The 25974-nt window shown below is 44.8% G+C and overlaps 3 protein-coding genes across 6 annotated transcripts; 1 reads left to right on the plus strand and 2 right to left on the minus strand.

Annotated features, from left to right (window-relative positions):
* Positions 1 to 1312: 1312 nt before the first annotated feature.
* LOC115535245 (neurofilament heavy polypeptide) lies at positions 1313 to 11936 on the plus strand. Of its 2 annotated transcripts, none has more exons than XM_030346293.1 (4): positions 1313 to 1796; positions 3077 to 3667; positions 9913 to 9969; positions 10076 to 11936. In XM_030346293.1, exons 1-4 carry the CDS (start codon positions 1709 to 1711, stop codon positions 10087 to 10089), a joined length of 750 nt encoding a protein of 249 aa, XP_030202153.1. In that variant the 5' UTR covers positions 1313 to 1708; the 3' UTR covers positions 10090 to 11936. The 2 variants fall into 2 exon arrangements, with proteins under 2 accessions (XP_030202153.1, XP_030202154.1); XM_030346294.1 differs by having other exon boundaries at positions 1317 to 1796; positions 3083 to 3667.
* LOC115535246 (2-iminobutanoate/2-iminopropanoate deaminase) lies at positions 11937 to 16070 on the minus strand. 2 transcript variants are annotated; one of them, XM_030346296.1, is made up of 6 exons: positions 15925 to 16070; positions 14991 to 15096; positions 14701 to 14755; positions 14531 to 14599; positions 12849 to 12904; positions 11937 to 12233 (listed from the first exon to the last, which is right to left on the minus strand). In XM_030346296.1, the coding sequence occupies exons 1-6, from the start codon at positions 15978 to 15980 to the stop codon at positions 12177 to 12179; spliced, it is 399 nt and encodes a 132-aa protein (XP_030202156.1). In that variant the 5' UTR covers positions 15981 to 16070; the 3' UTR covers positions 11937 to 12176. The 2 variants fall into 2 exon arrangements, with proteins under 2 accessions (XP_030202156.1, XP_030202155.1); XM_030346295.1 differs by lacking the exon at positions 15925 to 16070 and adding an exon at positions 15612 to 15900.
* A 303-nt stretch (positions 16071 to 16373) lies between these two features.
* On the minus strand, positions 16374 to 25889 carry stk3 (serine/threonine kinase 3 (STE20 homolog, yeast)). 2 transcript variants are annotated; one of them, XM_030346292.1, is made up of 11 exons: positions 25719 to 25889; positions 25057 to 25137; positions 24723 to 24851; positions 24235 to 24349; positions 23681 to 23845; positions 23207 to 23374; positions 22697 to 22834; positions 21747 to 21872; positions 20165 to 20369; positions 19440 to 19633; positions 16374 to 19031 (listed from the first exon to the last, which is right to left on the minus strand). In XM_030346292.1, the coding sequence occupies exons 1-11, from the start codon at positions 25739 to 25741 to the stop codon at positions 18873 to 18875; spliced, it is 1503 nt and encodes a 500-aa protein (XP_030202152.1). In that variant the 5' UTR covers positions 25742 to 25889; the 3' UTR covers positions 16374 to 18872. The 2 variants fall into 2 exon arrangements, with proteins under 2 accessions (XP_030202152.1, XP_030202151.1); XM_030346291.1 differs by having other exon boundaries at positions 16374 to 19040.
* Positions 25890 to 25974: the final 85 nt, after the last annotated feature.

The following is a 25974-nucleotide window of genomic DNA, read 5'->3' on the forward strand; positions in this document are numbered from 1 at the left end:
AAGCAGCACCAAATACAATCTTGACGACTTTTGTAGTGCTGTGTGCACGTTTGCCCCATTCTGAACTTGAACACGCAGTTAATTTCCTTTCCTAGCTCCTCTTGTTTATGTTGGTAGCTTAGCCATGTCATGTCACGTTGTCAACATTGGATACATGGAGCAGAACATAGTGGGTCATATGTCCGATACTTTTTGGAAACGTTTTCTTCATAAAACGTGCCAGACAGATTTTGTATACATTGTATTCCTTAGTATTAGCTACATGGGTATGCCGTCTTTCAGAACCTTTCATTGACTGCACTAAAGAGAGAAGAACGAGTGCATCCAGCACTTCTGAAAATGCACTTCCGAATGCATCTCTGTCCCCAGCACATTTTAAACCAAACTGCCCATGCATTTAGATCTAATGGGGAACATTTCGGAACATTGAGACGTCGGCATAATGAGGCGTTGGAATTACGGAATGGGGCCGGGGCCAACGTCATCCAGCTGGCTTTTTACATAGGTAACACATAGCTAATGATGCTGCTCGCTAGAGAAGTGACAACAACCCACGAAATTTGAGAGACACTATCAAAAGCTTCATAACTTACCTGTGTTTTCGATCGTAACACGCCACTCATTTGCTGTTGTTGATGTTTTTGATTCCGTGGTAATTTAAAAAAGACGGTTGATGACCAACGCAATCGAGTGACAAGTCCCCGTCACCGAGCCGCACGTGCGGGGACGAATCAAATCATGGATCTATCCCATTGGCTAGCTTGCCCGAACAGCCATATTCTCATTGGCTGTAAGAGCTGTAGATGGAATCGGATTGAGTTATTTAGGGTGTGCGGCGCGCACTCTGTGCAGAGATGCGTTCAGCGAACGGAGTGTACTTCAGGGAAAACCTAAGTGTTCTACCCATAGAAATATTGAATTGCTTTATCCCTATTCCCAGCGATTTATTGGGGGGGACATTTTGGGCATATCTGAACATTGGGGGGGACTTGTACCCCCCAATGTATATGGCCGCTGCGCCTATGATCTGAACATTGGGGGGGACTTGTACCCCCCAATGTATATGGCCGCTGCGCCTATGCCTAAATATCTATACAATCTATCTCTTTTTTCTTGGTTTACATTTGCGTTTTATTCTTATTCTTTTAAAAAGAAAAATAAGCCTCATTATTCATCGTCTATATGTCATGTATTTCTGTTTGCACCGTTTTGTTATATATGTTTATAAATTATTAAATTTAAATGAGACCCTTAAGGCCGTCTCTTCTGCCCGGAGGACTCTGGTTGGTAAGGGGAACGGGGGCGGCGGTTCACTTTCTCCGCTCCGCCCAGCTGAATCAAATATGGATCCACATCCTATTCTCCTGGACACAAACTCCTAGTTCAAAACCATATGTTTCCACTTGCGTCGGTGACAGGTCAGGGAGGAAAGACCTCGGACCTAAGTGGACCGATTGCCACGACTTGAAATTGTAAACCGCAGTCACCGTTGGAACAAAACCCGTCTATTTGTTGTTTGAACCATGCGCCACTACGCGCCTTATTATCGGAATTTTGCGTTGGTACTCTGACTCCAAAGGATTGGCTGGACTGGTTGCATGAGATAACGCTGACATAAACTACATGCAGGTTATTCACCAGAGCACCGTCATCATAAGTACTTCAAACCTTTAAGTTGAAACATCCGTGCTTATGTGCAAACGACAGAATGGGATGCTCAAGTTCTCAAACAAGTGCAATGGATCCGAATCGACCGGCCGCTAAACACGAAGAGAGCAACGGAGCGAGCACCACAGGTACGTTTATTATTTCAACAGCAATGCCTGGATCACGTCTCCCATCTCTTTCTTCTATATCCTATTTATAACATGTAGGCTCCTGCATGAACAATCCCGGTATGGTAGAAATACATTCAAACAATTATTAACTATACGAGTTCATCCTGAACTCGTATAGTTAATAATTAATAATAATATATAAACATAACGTGTTTATATCTTCCCCAGCAAGAGAGGGTTTTTATATCTGGTCCTAAAGTCAGAATTCTTATTGACTCAAGTGCAGAACAACAGAAGAACATCTATTTGTTAATAGTTTAACTCTGGCGCCTATGCCCTGTCATTGCCAGGGAGAGGGACAGTGGTATGCAGGGGGGATTTGGTGACAGTCTAAGGTTTCAAAAAGGAAATAGGCCTACTGAATCGATCCGCACTGGACCCTTCATTGTAGCATGTGTAAGATGAAGTTTAGGGCTACTGTAAGCACTAGTTTGAAGGTAAAGCAAAATACGTAGGTTTTTATATATTGGGCTTCTTCTGTTTGAACCAATTGAACTACAGAAAAAAACAGAAAAAACAAAGTTCAGGAAGAGAAACAGTTGCTTAGAGTTATTTATTTATCTCGTTTAAGGTGGTGTGTAGATTATACAGGACATAAACCAACACTTAACTTCTTTCTTATCAATATCAAATATTGTCTTAACCAATATAATATTATAATCAGGTAACTTCCCTTTTCCATTTAGGAAGATTTATTCCTGCCACTAACCCTCATTTGAATAAGGATAATGCTCATCATGAAAATACATTTATCTATAGGTATCTGACCAAAGTAATATATTCCATGCAAATTAAAGAGATATATAAAACAGTTATGAACTGTGGCTCCAGGGCCAACTTTAGGCAGGCAATGTTAGTCTGTAATAATTCATAGGTATGCCTAATCATTAACTCTTTCTGGTTGCATTTATTTGTCAACTGAGCAGAAAAAAGTTGCTTAGTAACATATGGCCCTCCCCTCACTCAAGACTAAAGGTAGCAGCCCTACTGACAAACTTTGGGTATGAGGAAGTAGGAAATGATATAAGAAAGCTCCTTAAACTAAATACAAATGTTTTCCCATTGGATTCTGCGTCACAAATCTTTCATAATTTCGTACCTTCAAAAGCCTTGAATCCTCAAATGTGACAGGTTGTCCAAGGTGTGACCGTTTGACATAGATTGTTGCCTTGCAACAATTCATTCTCATGTGTCCTCTCATCCCTCTGTCTTCCACACTGCCCCGCCCACCTTGGAAGGAGCAGCCAATGAGAAGGGTCCGACGGCCGAGGACAGCGAGACCATCCCTGACCAGACACCCGTCGGGGAGGGCGGGGCTAAACCAGACGACCCCCCAGACGACCCCCCAGCTGCGGCCCCAGCTGCGGACCAGCCTGAAGAGGGGGCCGAAGTGGTAGGAGAGGCAGCGGCCCCCACCCCGGTGGTGAGGGTGGTCTCTGGAGAGGCTTCTCCTGCAGCTCCAGCGGAGGCAGCTAGCCCCGCGGAGGCCGCTAGCTCCGCAGAGGCAGCTAGCCCCGCGGAGGCCGCTAGCTCCGCAGGGGCAGCTAGCCCAGCTGAGGAAGCTAGCCCCACAGAGGCAGCTAGCCCCGCGGAGGCTGCTAGCTCCGCGGAGGCCGCTAGCCCGGCGGAGGCCGCTAGCCCAGCTGAGGAAGCTAGCCCCACGGAGGCAGCTAGCCCCGCGGAGGCCGCTAGCTCCGCAGAGGCAGCTAGCCCCGCGGAGGCCGCTAGCTCCGCAAAGGCCGCTAGCTCCGCAAAGGCCGCTAGTCCCGCAGAGCCCTCGGAGGCAGTGGCCCCAGCAGCAGCAGCAGCAGCAGCAGCAGCAGCTCAAGGTAAACGTCAGTGCATTGAAGCAGCACGAAAAGGAAAACAGTGAAACTGGAATGATGACCTAAGTGGAGTAGAGGATCAGGGATACAGGGAGCTCTGAAGGTCAGATGGCGTAATCTTCTGCCTGTTTCACTTGCAAATTGCCCATTTGACTATTGTATTACTCAACTCTCCTGACCTTACTTATTAAACTCTGCTCTTACACAGCGGAATCATTGGTGAGCACGCACACCATTACTAGTTTAAATTAGGACATGGCGTGTGTGCGTGAATCAACCAGCGCTGTGTACGTTTTCGTCTCACAAATCATCGTTTAGATTCCTCTTTAAAGTCTGATGGCACGCGAGCCGACATCTTGGGTACGTGTCGTTTCACTTTGTTATGCTTCTCATTTCTTTCAACCAATCAGGTGGCTGGATACAGAGATCTGTAAGCGCTTAATAGGCGAGCATACGCTGTGTAGACTGGCCACGTTAGAATCACACGTTTCGCCCCCCCCCCCCCCCCAGGCTCTGTGCCGACTCCCACTAGAAGTTCTGCTATTACATAGTGGGACTGCTGCACCAGGTGTACCTTTAATCCTATCTTTGTGCATGGTAGGATGCAAAATAATATTCAATGCTTAGCAGGCACACCATGACTTATTATGCGTGACAAAGTCTGACACATATTGAAGAGCATATAGTATACGATCATGTTTATTCCGTGACCCAGGGATGTTTAATGATAGAACAGTGTAGGAGTCAGGGTTCCCGTGTGATAGTACATTGATGTAGTGATGTTGACAGTGGCTTGTGAGTTGGCAACAGCCTGGTTTGTGGCAACACTTTGTGTTGGAGTTGGATTCTTGGTAACACTTTAACAACCCCTTCCTTCTCGTAAGGTGTATGGAGAATCAAGATTTTGCATGGTTGCTCATGCAAAAATACTGAGGAGGGGTGGAAAGTAGTTTTAGTACAATCTCTTTAAAACATTTGACTTATTTACTTAGTCTACCCTAAGACCTCCAGGTACTGGGTATTAGTGGTACCGTTGTATTACATACAAATACAATACATACATTCATGTTGAATCTTAGGGGTTTATTTTTTTCATTTGCCAAAAAACAAAATAAAGCACTGTATTTAATAGAGGAGTATCGGTAATTATGAGAAACCAGCCAGAGTAATCTAGATTTTTGAAAGTATGCACAAAGGTAGCCGGTTAGGTAAGCCGGTAGGTAAACAGACAGGCCAAACATGTCATTCGGTCCAATTTAATTATATTACTTATGAGGCTTATTAGGCTTAGGCTTATTACTGGCCTGCCCAGCCACAGATACCAGAGTTTTCACTATTTTTTCGGAAAGATTTCTTTCGCGATGTTAAGAGAATTTCTACAAATTCGAGAAAATACTTGACCAACAGTTTAACCATATGTTGATTTTGGGATTTTGTCGATTTCTACTCAAGGATAGGGAGAGCACCAATCGGATGTGCATGTCAATTATTGTAGTCTTTTTCCCAACTCCCTAAAGTCGGTAGGTATCTCCCGAATGATGCTCTACCTGGAGCAGAGGTCGCTGAGGAAGCCAACGTAAACATTTCATTGACCAGCCTTAACCTGAGCTGCAGGTTAAGAGAGAGAGAGAGAGAGAGAGAGAGAGAGAGAGAGAGAGAGAGAGAGAGAGAGAGAGAGAGAGAGAGAGAGAGAGAGAGAGAGAGAGAGAGAGAGAGAGAGAGAGAGAGAGAGAGAGAGAGAGAGAGAGAGAGAGAGAGAGAGAGAGAGAGAGAGAGAGAGAGAGAGAGAGCGCGCGAGCCCTGGTGAATTATGTCACCATATTCGGCTCTCCCCAGATCCCTCTCCCCGGTCCCCTTACAATGGCTGTAACCAGGTAGTATCCAACACACTCCTCTCTTTAAGGCTGTTAATGAACACACAGGGGGGTTGACACAGAATAATGTTTATATGTCACGTGACCCTGCGGAGAACAATGAGGACGGACCTCGTAATGGCCAATGGGTAAACCCCTCCCCTCCCGAACATCACACTGAGGTGAATGGATGTCCGTCTCTGAATGGATGGGCTGCCTTATTGTTATTCCGCTGGGACTTGTGTTCCATGATGGCATGCATATGTTTGTGCTTGAGATTCAATTGTGGTTTTGTTTGAGGCTTTGAGGGTGTTTTTATTAAATGCCCATTGACAGAAGTGCAACACCATTTTCCCCACATTTCCCCTAATTTGCTTCACTAAATCTCCAGTAGTTCTTAGCTTTGCCTTGAGCCCTCTCTCCATCTACCAGTACACACCACACACACACACAATGCATTGAGAATCCCATATATTTGATGTGCCTGTGTGCCTTTTCGGTTACCCTTGTTAGAGAAGAGAGAAACAGCATTTTCCATGCCAAACAACTTGACAGAACACAACTAAAGTTATAAAATACGACATATTATGACCCCACAGCTTATATAATGGCGCCCCCATCAGAGAGACATGTACACATCTATTTTGGTTGCTAGCCGTCTTCTTTCAGTTCTGCCTGACCATGTGACCCAGACATAATGACGTGTTAGGGCAGAAGGAGGGAACAGAGAAAGACCAATGACTGGAGCTCCTGACCGACAGCCACGGTCAGGAGACAGCTCGGTGGTTAGTGGTGAAACTCTGCCAGGAACAGCTACTCGACAGGGCATATAGCAGGGCAGGCTAGCTAGTGGTTTAAAGGCAGAGACGGTTCTAGTTTGCAACCCCGTAAAATTGGCATCCTTGAGGCAATTTAACAACAAGTCACTTCGGATCAAAATCTGATGACTAATGATGTAATCATTATTAGGGCCCGACCGATTCATCGGCCTGCCGATTTAATCAGCCGATTAAAGCCTTTTTGAAAATAATCGACATCTGCCGAAAAGACGCCGATTACAACCGATTTTTTTTAATTTATTTTTTAAAGAAATGTTACTGCACTTAGTATCCAGATTGCGCTCCTACTCGCCTAGCTAACTAACAACTTTAGCTGGAGTAAAAAAGAGGAGATTGAATTTTACCGTACAACATGAAAGCACGCTCGCTCAGGCAGCTGCGCGCTCACCTCACCAATGTACACAAGACGCGTTGTTTGAGCATGTTGTGCCTGTTTTTCTATAGGTCCCAGGCCATGTTAATTTGTTATACTGTAGACTCTAACGGTGAGACCATACTGCGCAGCATGCACGTGTTAGTCACTGCTCACGAGCGCAGCACATTGGGAGTTAGTTATTTATTTTACATTTTAAATTACACTAATTTTTGACTGTAAATGTATTCTAAAACACTCAAAGGTTCTGCATTCAATTCACATATTCGTCAAAAGTGTTTAAAGTATATTTAAGGTATCAAAAACTATGTTTTATATGCTTTTTTTTTTTTTTTAATTACGATTAAATCGTAATCGTAATTTTTCTCTGAAAATAATCGGCATCGGCACTCAAAAATCAATATCGGTCGGGCCCTACTAAAGGTACATCGGAGAGATTATCTGATGCAGCTAGTCTGTAGCCTGTAGCTATTAACTAGCATAATAACATATCACAGATGTAGCTAGATGGCTTTATTCCCTGTGATATCCATATGGTAATATCACCCCCATGTTCTGTATTATTTACGGTTTAAGCTAAGGTTTGCAAGCTGTCACTTACCTGTCACAAAGTGCCAGACTCCACTCCACTAGACTTCAGGCGAAGGTTTTTAATCCATGCCTGGCGGTGCTTCTTCGTGATATTTTTATGGTGTACCTTTATGGTGCACAACTTTGGGGATGCGAAAATAGCTTTTTTCTCTCTCTCTGTTGGATCGGTTAGAACAACCATACACCGAGCAAAACATAGGCATTGTTGCCGCTCTCTTACAATGGCTCAGCACTTCCTGCCCTCCACTTGAAAGCGCAGGGAAGGTGTGACATCATCTGAAAACAACCTATTGTTGCGTTATTTCTGGAAGAAAGTGGTCCAATCCTTGGTCGCTTTTAACTCACTTTATTTGTTAAAGTAGGCATGTTTCGGTATGGTAACTATTAGGGCCCGACCGAATCATCGGCCTGCCGATTTAATCGGCCGATTAAAGCCTTTTTGAAAATAATCGACATCTGCCGAAAAGACGCGGATTACAACCGATTTTTTTTTTTTTTTTAGAAATGTTATTGCACTTAGTATCCAGATTGCGCTCCTACTCGCCTAGCTAACTAACAACTTTAGCTGGAGTAAAGAAGAGGAGATTGAATTTTACCTTACAACATGAAAGCACGCTCGCTCAGGCAGCTGCGCGCTCACCTCACCAATGTACACAAGACGCGTTGTTTGAGCATGTTGTGCCTGTTTTTCATTAGGTCCCAGGCCATGTTAATTTGTTATACTGTAGACTCTAACGGTGAGACCATACTGCTCAGCACGCATGTGTTAGTCACTGCTCACGAGCGCAGCACATTGGGAGTTAGTTATTTATTTTACATTTTAAAATTACACTAATTTTTGACTGTAAATGTATTCTAAAACATTCAAAGGTTCTGCATTCAATTCACATATTCGTCAAAAGTGTTTAAAGTATATTTAAGGTATCAAAAACTACGTTTTATATGCTTTTTTTTTTTTTTTTTTTTTTAATTGGCAGATTAAATCGTAATCGTAATTTTTCTCTGAAAATAATCGGCATCGGCACTCAAAAATCAATATCGGTCGGGCCCTAATCATTATAGTTGTAAATAGCCTCAACAGACCGTTTTGTCAGACCTTTTGACCCACCCTGGTCACATACTGTGTCGAAGTGATGTGCTAGCATATGTATGCTCCTATTGGGCCTAATAAATGGATACAGGCTGCTCTTACATCCAACAGAGAATGATTCATAGAAGGGGAGAATGGTACAGCACACTAACCCAAGCCTTGCTGACCGCATTCATATTTCACTCTCTTGATAACTCTAGGCAGATGAGGGCTGAAACGTTAACAAGCTGCCTAACAATCATTCCATTCCAGGTTCTATGGATACACTCGTTTCTTCTTCATGCAAACTACCAGATGGCCACAAGACGATGATGACTGCGTTTGCTTATCTTCTAGTTTGTTTAATTCAAATGAAAAAATGCCTTTGTTGTTGTCGAGGGATGATCAAGACGTTGCGTCACTGCGTGAGCAGGGAGTCAACACTCGATAGCGCATGATAGTGGATCCTAGTGTTTGACTCTCAGACCACAGGTACTGGGTTCGATGCCCGATGTCCACAGTTTAACCTGTAGGCGTCGCTGAGCAGGATACCCAACCCCTACCGGCTCCTTTATGACCTGTATTTGAATTCACTGCGAGTCTCTTTGGATTAACATCTTTCCTTATTGGCGAAATAGTAGCACATAGGAATGCTGTAGTGGCTGTGGCTCCTTTCTGTTCATGGCCATTGGTCAGTGACATCAGACATGAAATTCAGGCGATGATAAAATAGCTAAATGTAGGCTAATTGCTAATATTTGATGTGAACATCAAATTGTTGCTCATGTGGTGGTGAGTTAATTTGATGATTTGTAACCTGTGGAATTGTCCACTCAAACTTGAATGTGACATGTATGTCCCTATATTTATGTCCATAGCCGTTATCTCTAATCGAGTTCTACTGAATGTGTTTTATTCTCTCAGTATCCACAATAAAAGCCCTTTGGTCCGAGGAAAAAACATTCCACTCTTGCTGGAACTCCAGTGGATCATGTCCACTATTTGCTACTGGGCATCGGAGACGTCTTGAATCCAGGTTGTTTTCTCTGTAGGTGATCTGTTTGGGGACAGACCTCAGGAAGTGGGAATCCTTCCAGCACTTTGTTGTCAGTGTGCAGCTATTACGGTGCAATCGGAGTCTTCGGAGAAACCAGAGCCCGCTAGCTCTAGCTAACGCTAAGACATGCACAGGGCCGCGGGCAGTGACAAACGATAGCATCGCCGCTAGCCGTGATCCTGCCTGGGTTTCACAGCCAAATTTAGATCAAGTGTCACATCGCAGTATTATTTTGGGTCAAAAGGGTTTGAGAGATGGACTTCGATAAGATATTTTGAAGTTAGTAATCCAGGGTTCTTTCTAGCAAATACATTTTATTGTTTTCCATTTTTATTGTTTTTTTAACGACATAACAAATTAAGATTGTTTATTGTAATCGCCATTGTTCGCCGCACACTCTACATGAATTTAGTGCCTATGCCGTATCCATTTACATCTTTATAATTTATATATATTTTCTCTCCAGGAAGTGCTGAGGCCCCGGCCGCTAGCCAATCAGAGCCGAGTGTAGAGGAGACACCAGGTAAGCAGTGGTGTGCCGCATTAGACTCATCCATAAGTCATGAGCTGCCCAGTTAATCATAAGATACCATTCAACCTTTCCCTCTCTTTGTCCCTGCTTCGTTTAGCACCCAGTGAGTGAAGGGCACCTAAGGTTGACGACCACAGCAAGGAATTCCAACGAGACCGCTCCACCACGTATTTCTGGGCAGATGCGTGGGTGTGTGTTGTGTGAATGTGTGTGTGAGTGGTCGGCTGTCTTAGTAAAGAGACATTGCTTTTGTTGCCAAGATGCGGACCCCGTGATCATTTCTTTCAGTCGGGGTTCTCTCCATCACCACTGTGCCTTTTATTTCCCTCTTCTGCTGACAGCGATGTACTGGCAGGGTACATATGTACTACAGAGCTGCACGGTCACTTACTCAAACCCTGTAGTGACCGAACCCAAACGGCCGCCATCTTGTAGCTTAGCGGACCTGACTTCTTAGTGTCTGCTTCCTGGTCAAAACCGGTCTGAACCAGTCAGACGCTAGTGCGACACAGTCTCCTCAATAATAAACAGCACTTACCGGTAGTAGGTTTGTTCACTTTAAGAGAATGGAAGGACTTGGGACTTGATTCATGAATTGTTACTGCAATCTAAATTAACTATTGAAAAGGAGATCTCTGTGAAGATCATTTGGTAACACTTTACAATACCGTTGTGGTACTAGCCTTAAGTTAATGATGAACTATTCATAGACAAACCATGTATTTATGAGCCTTTAGTAAATGATGAAATAATAAAAATTAAACTAATCATTAACAATAATTAATATTCATTTTTTGATGATTGATACATGCTATTTTAAAAGGGACCCTATATTACCACCAGGTGTGATATTGTAAGCCGTTACACGACATGTTAGAATCGACCCCTCTAGTGACATATGGATCCATGGATAGATCAGCCTGCCAGTTGGTACAGTCACCCAGATAGGCTGGCAGGCTGATTTATCCATCACACATCTGGGTGGACACCTTTCCTCACATGGCCAGGAAGGGTTAAGCAACATCACACCTGGCTCACCGTGGCAGTAGAATTGGAACCATAGCACTTATTAATCATCTACAAATGTATGTTAATGTTCTGTAAATGATTAGTTCATCATTAACTCAAGGCTTATAAATGACTTGTGACTGAATGTTATCAACAACGAAAACGCTTCCATCTCCTCTCTCATTCTCCATTCCTCTGAGTGAATAAAGCCAAAATTGTTTAGGATTATACTATATATATATTTTTTGGCATCTGTCGCTTATTCTATGACCCCCCCAAAAAAGAAGCTAAACATACAACGGACTAATCACACTGTATGCGTCTATACTTAAAGGTACATATTATACCACCGTGTGAGTGTGATTAGCCGTTACAAGCTGTTTTGAAAGTCTGCCTCTTCTGACATCACAAGTGGGTGTGTCCACCTAGATGTATGACGGATAGATGAGCCTAGTTTACTACAGTCCACTGGGTAGGCTGGTAGACTGATCTATCCAGCACACATCTAGGTGGACACGCCCACTAGTGATGTCAGAAGAGGCAGATTTTTCAAAACAGCTTGTACCGGCTAATCACACTCACACCTGGCGGTAGAATATGTCACCTTTAACTTCCATGAGCTTAACCAAATCCTCCTTATTGCGCAATATGCATAAAACAAAGCCACACTTTTCATAAGGTTTGTTCAACGGCTTCTGTAGTGTGGTTTGAAGTTTGGGTCTGAGGAGGCATCACATGAGGCACTGCATCTCATCCAGGCCACCATGAGATAAGAGTGAGCATTCAAAGTCACTTTTATTTATGATTGTCGTGTTGTTCCGCGAGAAACGCAGTCAAATGTCACTTTACATGTCATAAATCACACCACGAAAGAGGCTGTATCCAAAGACTCCCAATTAATCGCTATATATTTTCTCAAAATAAAGCGCTTTTTAAGCAGTACAAGCAAACAGTTTGTGACTTTTCTTTTTTATTTAAGAAAGGAAAAATGTGGCTTGTACCATTACATAAGTAGGCACAGCCAACCAAACAAGGTCCGGGGGCTGGTTCAAATGACTCTGCACTGATGCTGGAGTTGGGTGGGAATGCATTAACCACGTCATCAGGTGAGAACTGTGTATGTTATAACGTGTGTGTGTGTGTGTGTGTGTGTGTGTCTACTATAACTTGTGTATGAGGGGGCCGTCTAGTCATTGATCACTGATGGGCCCCGTTACCGCCACCGCTTCAATCTCCACAAGAGCACCCTGGAGAGAGAGGGAGAATGATTGGTTATAAAACCCGAAAGTGACAAGCAGACATTTCAAAAGGTCCCATGACATGCCATCAGGTGTGAGTGTGATCAGCCGTTACAAGCCGTTTAGAAAAATCTGGCTCTTATGACATCACAAGTGGGACCTAGATGTATGCTGGATAGATCAGTCTACCAGCCTACCCAGTGGACTGTAGCAAACGGTGCTCATCTATCTCTCTACCCCTACCATTTCGTAGGATGGTAGGGGCAAGTACCGCCGTTTTCGCCTCTGATTTGCCTGTGATTGGTTAGAATGTCTCTCCTCCGATTGGTTATGGTTAGGGTTAGGTTTAGGGTTAACCCTCAGCCTAACCATAACCCTTAACCTGGCCCTAACCCTTTGCACCCGGGGAACATAGGACCTGGGGAACATAGGGATGACCCCCCTGGTGGCATGTCATGGGGCTTTAAGAGGTAACAAAACTAAAACAAATCGTAATATCATTGCAACAAGCAGGTAAGCCGCCTGTCTGTCTGTCTGTCTGTCTGTCTGTCTGTCTGTCTGTCTGTCTGTCTGTCTGTCTGTCTGTCTGTCTGTCTGTCTGTCTGTCTGTGTGGGTGTGTTTACCCTGGGTAGAGCAGCGACCTGGTAGGCTGCTCTGGCAGGGAAATTACTGGTGAAGACTGAGGAGGAATAACATAATGAGAGTAAGGTCAAACACAGCAGTTGGAAGAGTTTCACCGGAGGCATAAAAAAAACAACGCTAAATGTACATGATACTAATATCAGAAGACTAAATGCGTCTTCTGATATTAAAATGGCAAAAATTAGCCAGAAAATATGATTAAAGCTCCTGAGCCCTCAGTTCACTAATGTTTGATGAACTTGGTGGTTCATAGTTCATAGTTGGGTCATATGTATGACCCAACTATACTCGTCGCTTCCCGTTACGGGGTCAGAGAGAGTTTTTCAGATTTTTTGTGTTTGTCTTTCCGAAGTTGTGGCGGCGGACGGCGGGGGTCGGGGAGGACTGGAGGGCGGGTCGCTCGGCCGTCGTACGAGAGAGCGTGTGGGCAGGGAGGTTAACCGCGGAGAGGCCCTGGGGGGGGTTAGGTTACCTCTGTTTGACTGACAGGACGGTTTCCACTTACCAGTCACCGTGCCACCGTGGGCTCGGCTTACCGCCCGGGGCTTTGTGAGCCAAGAGGAAGTACGTGGACGGCAACGGCTTCGGGAGGGGGGGCTGACCTGCGTTTACTGCGGCCTGTGTACGTATCGTTCTCGGCGATGGAAACAGACAGGTTTAGCTGAAGGCCATTCAAAAGACGGGCGTGTCGGTATAATGAATTGTGCAACGGTTGAGCCGATAATTGGTTACAGAGGAATGGCGATGGGATTCGCCCTAGCAGGTCATTGTTTTTGTTTTTTTGTTTAGTCAACCTAGACAAACACGCAGCTCACCAGGAGGAGAAACGGGTCATTTCTTCTCGTATTGTAAGGCAGCTTGTTCCAATCAGGATAACATCACTTAGGTTTTTCGTATTAGAAGGTGTCAACACGTTTTAAATATGGTATTTTCCATTTGATGGATGCTTTTATCCAAAGGGTCCTGCAAGACCCTGAGTGCTCTCATTCTCAGCATGGGTTGGCCCTCAGCGGAAATCAAACTCCCAACCTCGGCAGTGCCATGCAACACAGAACTCACTTTAACAACTCAACCAACACCAAAGACAAACAACCAACCACAAACAAAGAGGCTATTATCGATATACTGCATACATCAGGTCCAGGGTTAGATTATACACAGAGAATAGGTCAGGTTAGCCTTTAAATGATTATTATCAAGGCTCGGATCAGACAGAAGAATTGGTCTGGCTCACTCTAGACCAGAGACTGAATGTCTGCTTGACCGGACATCAATAATAACAAGGCCTGACGTCTCTTAACATCAGAAGACTTCCTGGTTGAGGCACTCCCTCATGTGGTGAGGAGACACACACACACACACACACACACACACACACACACACACACACACACACACACACACACACACACACACACACACACACACACACACCACACACACACACACCTGTCCCTGTCGTTTGTTTCCTTGGGCACCACATTGCAGATGGTCTACCAAGGCCAGTGAGGGGGAACCCAGCTGCCAAATACCTTAGCATTTCCATGGAGTTCAGCAGCTGAGATATAAGTGGACCATTCCATGTTGTGGCTGTAACTCCAAGGCAGTCGTAACACGTAGATTAGAGTGTGTGTGTGTGTGTGTGTGTTGGGTTTGGACTCACAGGTCTTATAGACTTCGTTGACGGCGTTGAAGTCATTAATGTCCGCCAGCAACACGGTGGTCTTACACACTGAAACAGATACATGATGGTTTCGGATATTGATAACTTTTATCTTGAAATACAATGGGAATTCAAGAAGAAGAGAAGGAAGGCAAAGCAAAGCCTATTACCGTTGTTGTAGTCACATTCAGCAGTCTTGAGGATCTCTCCCATGTTGGTGAGTGCCTGGTAAAAACAGACAGGTCGCACACACGTCAACTCTATGTTCCTTTACTTCGTGAATTTACCCTAATGTGTACTTTAAAGTGGTTGAGATTTGAAGACACCACATTACACTCAATTTACTTGAGTTACTCTCGTCACAGTACCCCATTAAAAAATGTTAACCAAGATTTATTGACGTCAGCTCTACTCAGTCCATCCATCCATCCATCCATCCATCCATCCGCCCTAGTCCTACCTGCTTGGCCTGGGCCTGGACTCCTCCCTCCACCAGCTGACCAGAGACCGTGTCGAGTCCAATCTGACCGGAGATGTACATGGTTCTACCAACCACCACCGCCTGGCTGGGGAAAACGGAGCACAACAGATGCATGCGATGGGACCGAACGTACGTGGTTGACCCGCTTTGACTTGATGAAATTTCTTTACTTTTTATTTATAATTTATTTTTATTTCAGGACATTCCAGAGCTGCGTAATATTAATCGATTTTGGTTTGGTTCGGTTTCACTTGAAGATAAGAGGAATTTGGACGAACGGGCTTCCACATTCTACACACCAGAGCTATACTACACACCAACCGGCCGCTGATTGGTTATCGGGTCCACGCCGCTAATGTATTCAATTTATGAATGGCGTCAAATCAAGACTGCATAGAACCTCTTGATAGGTCCATGCATAGAACACAACCAACTTGTCAATTCTAAAACTACTTAAAAGTCATTTTAGTTAGTTAAAAGGGGTTAACGTGTTCTTCATATGTAAATGTACAATCAAATTCCGGACTGAATGCCACCGTATCCCTGCTATAATGTAACACAAAACGAAATTTAAACAAAGAGCATGTTGAATAGAACTACCTGTAGATGCCCTGTCTGACAGGTGCTTTTGGAGTGTATGGGATCTGACGACGGATTGCTTCCATGATAGTAGGTCTACTCTAAAACTCAACCCTCGTGTGAGTCCCGGTCAAATGAGACTTTACTCCCAAGTTGCTCAACATTTGACCCTCAAAAGGGTTACGTAGGTTATTGTAATACCATGATCCGCCCCCAGGTCGATTTGGACTTGTGTTTAACCAAATCATTAGTCGCTCTGCAACCAAGGTAGCCTATGAGCGCATGTTAGTAGGCTATACACATACTTTGAGATACCTAACATATGTTGTCTTACCTGTATGGTCCGATGGCCGCCGGGGCCGAGTCGGTAGAAAGGAACCTTCTAAACATTGCGCAAAATACTTTTCAGTAGTTTACGGAGGAGGAGGGGGAATTTAAGTTCAGAGCAGATTAATATTTGTGTATTTACCGTAATGTCTTACACCAAAGAGCCAGCATTATTTAAAGGCGGTTTGCTATGCTTTATTTAAAAGTGACAAATCTACACGAAGTAAAGGCATTACGTTGAGGGAATAGGCCTACTAGTTGTTGGTTTAGTGACATTAAAGGTAAACAACACTACGTCTAAACATAAAGTACATTTCTGCAAAGGGGATCTATGGTGGGAGTACGGTAACGAGTCTTCCCTCTGATGGTTGCACAAGACAATTGATTTACTAATCCTTTGTGACAAATCAACCGTCATGTCACATGTATCCAAGAAAGAACACGTATAGCGACCACTGCCTTTATACCTTTATTACTTTCGACAAAACATAAAAAGAAAATATAAATTAAGTTCAAACATATGGTTACATTCCACTCTCCACCCAAATGTACAAACTACATTGAAGATATTGTGAAATACACACGTCTAAATTATACTTGGATTAAATGTTGCAGAATTTGCGGATTGCAACCCCTTTATTTTTAAACTGCTAAAATCATTGTAATGGTTTGCACTTGTTAAAAACTGACAAAAGGCAGCTTTGAATAAATACTACCCTACCATACTTGCCAGCATAGGCCCTCTCTTGCTTTCTTCCTTTCTATATCATTCCTCTAAAGCAAAAACATCATAACCATGACCCCCATCAAAACCGTCAGAAACATGCAACGTCACAAACTAGCAAGAAACAGGCCAAACATTCCCTCTGATAAATTGTCAAATAAAAGCCAATGTGTTAGCGAGTATTTTTTAACTAGTGCTTCAAAAAGTAAAGAAAGAAAAGCCTGTTTGGAAATATAAAATACAGTATTCCAAACTGCTAATACGTTGAAGACTTCAGAATGTGTTGAAAGGATGAGATGTCAACTATATTCAACGAACATTGGTTGACATGAACACCAAAAATAATCTAGCACTTAATGAAAAGATATGCAGAAAGTCTTAAAAGATGATTACATTAAACGGGCATGCATGTCTAAATGTTTTTGTGTCTTCCCCCACTGAGATGTGACATGAATTGAGCAATTTGTAAGTGCTGTGAAATCACTTCAGGCTTCAATTGTAGTTCTTGCTAAAACTAAAAATGGCAATACACCAAATCTTTAGTTTGAAGATAGAAATACAAATAAAATTAGCAGAAAAGTAGTTGAATCTAGTCAGGCCATTTTAAAACCATCAACTGAAACCATGACGAAGCACGAGTTTATAGTGGCACTTGTATGTCGAATGGTCGAAGAGTATTTTCAACACTTGTTTTCCGACATAGTTCACTCAATCTACGTTCCCGTGCGTTGACCTCAGGGTTCGAGCGCTTGGTAAACATGCATCTTTGTTTAAGGGGAGGAGGCCACCATTTTGATACAGCCCTTGAATAAATCAAAAGAGTAGAAGAAAATAATCAAGTATGACCAGAATGATGGAGGAATGTGAATGTCTTGTGAAAGGTAAATCAGCGAGATACTGATCCATCCAAAGAAAAATAAATAATGGAAAAAGATAAATAATTGTATACACAAAAAAAAAGATTGTTTAGCATGAAAGGAAAACCAAAATCACACATGAGACTTAATGTGCACTTTATAAAGTATGCATTATGAGGCTAACGAGAAGGTGGTTTATCATTTCACATGTCAAATCAAAAAAAAAAATCACAAAGGATTAAGCTGAAATGTTAAAATATCATGGCCCATGAACCACTCCAGACCTAGACCTATGAGGTCTGGGACCTCTCCCTCCTTCCAGATCATTCCAACCCATTTCCACCGACATTCCGGCTTTCCCAATAAATTACATCATATGAAAACCAGCCAGCGAAGACGCTTTATCGTCCGATCTCTCCAACTCAGATCGCATCACTTCCTCCTGTTGAAAACCCGCTTTCAACCACATTTTAAGGCATTCTTCTTCATCATCATCCTTTTCATGATTGTCTTTGGTCATAGGCGAAGCTCCACAGCTTGTTTTAGGGACACACTAAATTCTTTTACATATTTCTACATCAAAAAGCAGCAGATTAGACGCCTGGTCGTTTTGTCAGCTTGGCCGCTTAACCTTCCTGCTGATGTTTCCAGAAAGGGAGGAATGCAATCAATTAGTCTATTAACATTCTCCACCTCGCACAAGTTAAATAACGCAGTGATAAAGTTACGACTCTGCCACGTTATATCTCCTTCATTAGGTTTTGTTTTAAGTGGCTCCAGGATTAACAACAACAAAAAAATAAAAATAAAGATCCAAGCATTTAATTGAGTGGCGAGATCCTGGGCTGGCTGTAGTGGGAGCTGATATAAAACAATAAAACAACGACTATCCTGGAGTGTTGGTGGCGGTACACAAAGTCAGAGACTCCACGAGAAGCAAAGTAGCGAGGCCCACGCGTGACGTGACGTGCGGGCTGTAACATTGAGAAGAACGGGACAAACGACCTCGCGATCCCCTCGAGCCGTGCCCACCGTCCGCTCTGTCCTTGGCGGGAGTGTACCTCGAGCGGCCCTGCGCTAGTGATCGTAGCTCAGCGGGCTGCGACTTAGCGATCGTAGCTCAAGCTAGCCACCGTTCCCGTAGCGGATCCAGAACGATCGCAGAGACGAACGCACCATTGTTTCTCAAGAGTCTTGCTGTGGGGAAAACGATCCCGTTCGTGCCAAAATAAGATTGTCCGAGCGGGGTGATTGTTGGAGGGGGGGTTGAGGGGGGGGGGGGGGGGGGGGGGGGGGGAGGGGGGGAGGAGGAGGAGGGACGTACAGGCTACCAAAGGTCGGACCGCGAAGGGGGAGGGTGGGGATGAGAGTCGCTCAGAAGTTCTGCTGCCGCCGCTTCTTGGCGTCCATGGCGTCCAGGATGGGCTGGCGCTTGGCGGTGTAACGCTGGCGCAGCTCCTCGATCTCCCGCTCCATCATGGGGTCGAGCGCCGTCAGACGCATCTGCAGCTCATCAAACTCCAGGTTCTTCAACTGAGGGCCCAGTATGGAGAAGAGGAGCAGAGAGAGGTTATGGCACGTGAGGGAGGGAAGCTCAGGGCGCAAGGGCTAGGGTCGGACAGGGGGGTGAGACACGTGAGCAGATAGAGCTCCTGATTGGCTTAGAAGCCAGGCCTGTGTTTGGACTGAGAATCAGATCAGAGGACCGGTTTGAAAGTCACCGAGATATATATCCAATTTATTAAACTGGATAATTTTAAGACAATTATAATATGTATTCCTTCTATTAAAAGCCCTGTAGGGAAATATTAGAAGGATTATAATATTCTGGCAAAAAAATAATACTAATAACAACAACAACCGCATTGTAACTAATATGACAAAGAGCAGTCATGAGGGCCCATGAAGCGCCATCTCAGAACCGGTTCAGCCGTAACTCACAAAGTCGAAGTCGCCGTCCTGGGGCACCTTCCAGTTGTCGGGGAAGACGCTCTTGGCCTGGATGTGGTAGGCGGGCTGCTCCTGCGGCTGGTTGTGGTTGTACTTCTCCTGCTGCTGCGCCGCCTTGTTGGAGTCCTGCTTGTCAAAGTAGTCCATGAAGGACGGCCGCATGGGCTGCGTGGACGTGGGGTGCCCTGACGGGACGAGGGGGGACGGGAGACGAAGCCATTAGTGGGAAATCGATTCACGTCGACTTATTATAAAATACGTTATACACAGAATTGATCGGCCATGACATTTTTTCCGCAAAGAATACACATTCATTCACTCGAGGCGTTGACGTCTTTCGAAACCGAATGTAGTCAATCCATTATGGTTCAGTAGGAATTAATTCCTAAATTAATAAAGATTAAATTTGTAGCTGTTTTCCCAAGGGGCATCATCAAGGGGCACCGAGGCATAAACCAGCGCAAAACAGAACACAAGTTCAGAGCACAAAACAGAACACAAGTTCAGAGCACAAAACAGAACACAAGTTCAGAGCGCAAAACAGAACACAAGTTCGTCGTCTGGTTCCCAGGCTGGGCAATTCGCCAGTCCAATTTTAAAAAATGACTTCAAAGATCAAATCTCCCCCTAAACCTGGACCTCCACACCTCCCTGGACCCCCGAAGGAAAATCCCCCCCCCCACTAACTAAACCCGGGGCCGGCACAGAGCACTCACTCCTCATGGACCTCTGGTCCTCCTCCTCCTCCTCCTCTTCGTCACTGTTGATGACCATGGTGCCCAGGTCCAGCTCGCACATGGTGCTGCCGTGTTCGATCATGGTCTGGGCCCCGTCGCTCATGGTGCCCGTGGCCCTCATGGTGCCGGGCCCCTCGGGGCCGGACTTCACCATGGTGTGGGAGTCCACCTCCGTCTCCTCGTCCTGAGAGAAAACACAATGCTTCGTTATTCATGGAGAGCGGTACACTGGGAACCCCCAACCCCCCCCTCGCCCTGCAGAAGGGTCTGGAGAAGAGCAATACAATTCTTTCTGCTTCCGATCACCAAGCTGGCTTTTTCCCCCTGGCGCGCTATTGGCTGGTTCAACAGAATGACGACAAGGGAAGTGACTGGAGGCGGGCAATCGCGTACAGGGTATCTGCAGGTTTCAGCAAGTCAAATTTAAGACTTCTTAAGACCTTTTTAATACCACCTTGAATGAAATTCAAGACCTAAAACACGCGATGGTGGGGGGGATCCCGGTGTATTATAACCCAAGCATAGCATGTGTGTCACTCAATGAGACTCATTCACCTACCCATTGTCGCAGACTAGCTAGCAAAAACCGCAGATAATCGTTTATGCAGCTATCAAGAAAGAAGCCTCTCTACATGTCCTTCCTGAAAAGTCCCACGAGAAAAATAAAAAAATAAAAAGTCCTGCCCGACTAATTTAAGACCTTGTTTTACAGTATTTAAGACCAGCATATGACATTTGTAACGAATTCAAGACTTTTCAAGGCATTAAATTTAGAAACATGAATTTAAGACTTTTTAAGACTTTTTAAGGATGCGCGGACACCAGTCAGTTGAACTAGGCCCGGTGACCAGGCCTCTGGTGCTGAAGGAAATGACGGCGGCTTCCCCAGGCCAAGGCAGGCTAGGCGAGTAGGCCTCAGCGGGCCAAACTAGAGTTTAAAGAGGCAGCGTTAAACGGAGGTTTGACTCTTATCTTGGCAGTTATGGTCTAAAAATAGGGCCCTCCGTCGTAGTTTACACTCATATTTACGCTCATCGAGAAGAAGTCAATAGATTATTGAAAATAAATATGTTATAAATATTGTTCAGTTATGGCTTGGTATGATTACCATTTCCCAAATAGTGTTGCTTTGTGCATTCCATCATATGTTTTACACCGCTTCTCCCTTGCAGTAATAAGTAGTAACCACTTCAGTTTTTCCCCAATGAAGCATCCGATCACATCTCCCTCCAACCCCCCCCCCCCCCCCCCCAACCAACCTAACATCCTGTTTTACTTGGAAAAAGCCAAAACCATCATAACCGACTGAGGAACTCATCAGAACCATCATAAGCTCTGACTCATCGTTCCTCTTAAAAACCACCGCGACCAAAGCAGTGTGAACATCAGGCATTTTCCACCGGACTTGTTACTCCGTCTCCTTATACCAGAAGTAGGAGGGAAGGAGGTAGGAGGGAAGGAGGTAGGAGGTAGGAGAATTCCCTAAAAAGAAAACGGCCAACCCTCCGATCACGGTGTGTGTGAACGTGTCCCGGGGTGTGTTGTGCGGTGTGTGTGTTACCGAGTTGTCCTCCTCCTCTTCCAGCTCTCTCTGCTGCTCCTGCTGCCTCTTGGCCTTCATCTCCATGGCTTCGGTGATCAGGTCTCTCAGGATGCCCACCGGCTTGGCCTGGCTGATGAAAGCATGCTGCAAAGCGCGCACACACACACACACACACACACACACACACACACACACACACACACACACACACACACACACACACACACACACACACACACACACACACACACACACACACAAACGTGAATAAAGAAACAACATCATGAAGTTCAGAGCAGTTCAACAACACGGATTGTGGTTCAACACTCTCATGGTGGCACTACTGGGATCCCCAAAAGACGGACAAATGCACCATTGTGTGTAAACACATCATAATGATTTCCATCAGTATTTAGAAATACTCTGTCAGTTGGAGAAAGCCCAGGTCACCCAGTCAGTCACTGAAGGATTGAGTGAAGGAGTGAGTGAATGAGTGCAGGAGTTAAGGAGTGAGTGAAGGAGTGAAGGAGTGAGTCAGTGAGTGAAGGAGTGAGTCAGTGAGTGAAGGAATGAAGGAGTGAAGGAGTGAGTCAGTGAGTGAAGGAGTGAGTCAGTGAGTGAAGGAATGAAGGAGTGAAGGAGTGAGTCAGTGAGTGAAGGAGTGAAGGAGTGAAGGAGTGAGTCAGTGAGTGAAGGGGTGAGTCAGTGAGTGAAGGAATGAAGGAGTGAAGGAGTGAGTCAGTGAGTGAAGGAATGAAGGAGTGAAGGAGTGAGTCAGTGAGTGAAGGGATGAAGGAGTGAAGGAGTGAGTCAGTGAGTGCAGGAGTGAAGGAGTGAGTCAGTGAGTGAAGGAGTGAAGGAGTGAGTCAGGGAGTGAAGGAGTGAATGAGTGAGTCAGTGACTGAAGGAGTGAAGGAGTGAAGGAGTGAAGGAGTGAAGGAGTGAAGGAATGAAGGAGTGAGTGTTACCTGCAGCAGCTGCGTGGCGGTGGCCCTCTGCTCCGGGTTCTTCACCAGGCACTTCTTCACAAAGTCTGTGAAGTCGTCCGTCCAGAGCTCCGGCTTCCTGAAGGTCGGGGGCGGGTTGGTGGGGATCATGAAGATGGCCTGCGGGGGGTCAAAGGTCAAAGTTGAGAGAAAGGCAAAAAAACAACAACAATCTGTTGACAGCGCTGCAACGGCTGCTACTTTGTTCTGTTTACATCATCACTGCGATTTACCTGCGTTGTAACAATAATTCAATGCCAGGAAGACTCCCCCTTGCCATGTCATGAGGCTTTCGTTGAACAGAAGGACCATTCACGGGAAAACAACCGCGACATATCGGATAATAAACCAATTACACCAATCACCCAAAAGACAACTCCAGTTACCCTGAGTCACCAACCACTTCCTGTTCCCACTTGTGAGCTTGTGAGCTTATTCTCCCCCCCCCCCCCCCCCCCACGGTGAATCACGGTGCATCATGGGTGGACTCACCCTCATGGGGTGGATGTCTGCGTACGGGGGCTTGCCCTCCGCCATCTCGATGGACGTGATGCCCAGGGACCAGATGTCCGCCACGCAGTTGTAGCCGATCTCCTGGATGACCTCCGGAGCCATCCAGAACGGGGTCCCGATCACGGTGTTGCGCTTAGCCATGGTGTCCTGTACAGACACACAGACACACAGTCATTTTCCACAAAGTCCACACCTCCTCTATAAATACCAATGTAACTATCATACATGATCTTAATATAAATAACATACATTATCTTGATATAGCTGACACTCATCATTAGATGCTAAGTGCTGTATTGATCTCAGACTGGATGTGAGGAATGTGGGCATCAAGTACAGGCAATGACGATATAAATAACCCTTAAAAAGTAACGCAGACTGGGGCCTCCCGTCTCCCAGAGACAGCCAGCAGTGCGATGGTGCCGTAGTTGAGCAACATGGTAGTGGTGTTACCGTGAGCTGTCCGGCGACCCCGAAGTCGGCCAGCTTGGCGTGCCCCTCGGTGTTGAGCAGGATGTTGCCGGCCTTGATGTCCCGGTGGATCTTCCTCATGAAGTGCAGGTACTCCAGCCCCTTCAGGGTGGACTTCAGGATGGTGGCGATCTCGTCCTCCGTTAGCTGAGCGATCATCAAATGGGGGCAGCGTGTGGGGTAAAGTGTGTCAATTAGGGGGGAGAGATACGCTAACCTCACAGAAGTCTCGTGATGAGCATCTTCCATGATTCTGGATAGATTCACAATAGATTGTCTATTAATTGTCCTCTTGTCTAGCATTTGGCTTTGTGTGTTTACATTATTGCAATCGGTTGATATTACTTATGAACATAAAAATGACATTACCTCAAGCATACTAGTAATTGGATACATGCACATCAACGAAGCAAGCAAAACCAATTGGCCACACACACACACACACAAGTGTGTAGATTTGTGTGTATGTAGATTTGTGTGTCTGTGTGCGTCTGTGTCTGTGTGTCTGTGTGCTTGTGTGTGTGTGTGAGACCAACCGTTTTGTTGCGCAGCCTGATGATGTCAGACACAGAGCCTGCTCCACAGTATTCCATGACGATCCACAGGTCTGTGTTCTTAAAGTAACTTCCATAATACTTCACCACATATGGACTGGAGGGAAGTGGCAGAAAAACACAATTAACTGGTGTAGCAAGAACTGACCAAGTTCCCTTTAGCACTTCAAACTGAAGAACTGAGAATAACCTTTAATTGTGAAAGTTGTCTAAAGGATTTGTTGTTTCGCGTCAGACACCAACAAATGCAACATTTTTAATACATCATTCAAGCAGTGAAAAAGAAAATCGTTATACAAAAATGAACATTCCCTTCACACTTTTCGTGGAACCATATCACACTCAAAATAATAACAACATGATTTTTTTTACCAGATCATCCTAGAAAACACTAACACGATGGGATAATGTAGCAACTTATTTGTTGACTTGCAAGAGAGAGTAAGGGCACTGAAGCACGGCCTTCCTACCTGTCACACTGTTGCATTATGGAGATCTCCTTAATGATCTCCTGCAGGTCCGACTCCACAGGGACTTGCTTGATGGCCACCACCTGGCCCGACTCCTTGTGTATGGCCTTATACACACTCCCATAGGAGCTACAGAGACAGGAAACTCAATTTTAAAAAGCAGTGCAAGGGCATACATTCACCCAAATACCTTTTGTTAGCAAAACGACATGATGACCATTTCAATACCAATCAAGAACACATAAGAAGCTTCACAGTGATTGGTTATGTGAGGCTGACACAAGCGTTATAAACATTTGTCGTAAACATTTGGAGCTATAAATGACAAGCTTACCCTTCACCAAGTTTCTCCAAGACATCAAACACCTCCTCCGGTTGTTTGGTCAGACTGTCTTCACTGAGCTTTTTCAGCTTGCTGTGAAGTGGATACAAAGTGGTACACAAGTAAGAAAGTGAACTCCCCAACATATTAGCCCAAAATAGGAATTATAAAGTCATTGTATTATATGAAATGAGTGTCAAGCAATTATGACCAATACTAAATCACAACCTCATAAAATGAACCTACTGTAACAAACTCAGATCATACAGATCTGCTGATAAAGGCAGAATCAGCTTCACTGACCAAAGAGGAGTGATGCGTGGCAACGAGTAGGAATACTTCTTACATTGCAGCCAGTGCAACATTTTAGCAGTCCAAAAATGGAAAAAGTTGATCACCCATTGGAAAATACCCTAACTTCTATTAGCCTGACAGCTATGGATACATCCATGATGTCTGTACCAGGATAAACCTGCTGTCAAGGCACCTCAACACACTAATGTCAACACAAGAAAAACACAATTGAGGAAACGAAGGAACATTTAAAGTAGTTGCGAATAATTTAATCATCAATAACCAACTAGGCTAAATAATGTTGAGAGACAGCTAAGCTAACGAACGCTAGTTTATGTCAGAATCTGCCTTGGTTTGACGCTGGATCAAAGTGTACACACCTTTTAGGCGCAGTCTGCTCCATGGTTTAGGGGTTCAAAGAGGACACACGTCGCTGTGAATGTTTCCAAATCGGACAGATAAAGTTAGTGTTTAGGATCTGCTCATTATTTTATGTGCCTGTCGCTGGGAAACTGTGTGGGTCCAGCTGGGGAATGGCAAGGCATGGCGCCCTCTCGTGGGTCGGAGTACACACGAACACACACAAACACATACACGTACGATGAGAGCTTACAACGCACCAATGACTAGTGGTAG

This window comes from Gadus morhua, chromosome 22 (genome assembly GCF_902167405.1).
Source record: "Gadus morhua chromosome 22, gadMor3.0, whole genome shotgun sequence".
Lineage (NCBI taxonomy): Eukaryota > Metazoa > Chordata > Actinopteri > Gadiformes > Gadidae > Gadus > Gadus morhua.

Excerpts from the sequence above, each read along its gene's own strand:
- LOC115535245 (XM_030346293.1), top strand. The coding sequence starts at position 1,709 with ATGGGATGCTCAAGTTCTCAAACAAGTGCAATGGATCCGAATCGACCG. Across the intron at positions 1,797-3,076 it reads CAACGGAGCGAGCACCACAG|GAGCAGCCAATGAGAAGGGT; the intron begins GTACGTTTATTA and ends CCACCTTGGAAG. Across the intron at positions 3,668-9,912 it reads AGCAGCAGCAGCAGCTCAAG|GAAGTGCTGAGGCCCCGGCC; the intron begins GTAAACGTCAGT and ends TTTTCTCTCCAG.
- stk3 (XM_030346291.1), bottom strand. The coding sequence starts at position 25,741 with ATGGAGCAGACTGCGCCTAAAAG. Across the intron at positions 23,846-24,234 it reads TCAGGCTGCGCAACAAAACG|CTAACGGAGGACGAGATCGC; the intron begins GTTGGTCTCACA and ends ATGATCGCTCAG. Across the intron at positions 19,041-19,439 it reads AGGACGGCGACTTCGACTTT|GGCCCTCAGTTGAAGAACCT; the intron begins GTGAGTTACGGC and ends TTCTCCATACTG.
- LOC115535246 (XM_030346295.1), bottom strand. The coding sequence starts at position 15,676 with ATGGAAGCAATCCGTCGTCAGATCCCATACACTCCAAAAGCACCTGTC. Across the intron at positions 15,097-15,611 it reads GTCAGACAGGGCATCTACAG|CCAGGCGGTGGTGGTTGGTA; the intron begins GTAGTTCTATTC and ends CGTTTTCCCCAG. Across the intron at positions 12,234-12,848 it reads AGGTCGCTGCTCTACCCAGG|GGTGCTCTTGTGGAGATTGA; the intron begins GTAAACACACCC and ends CTCTCTCTCCAG.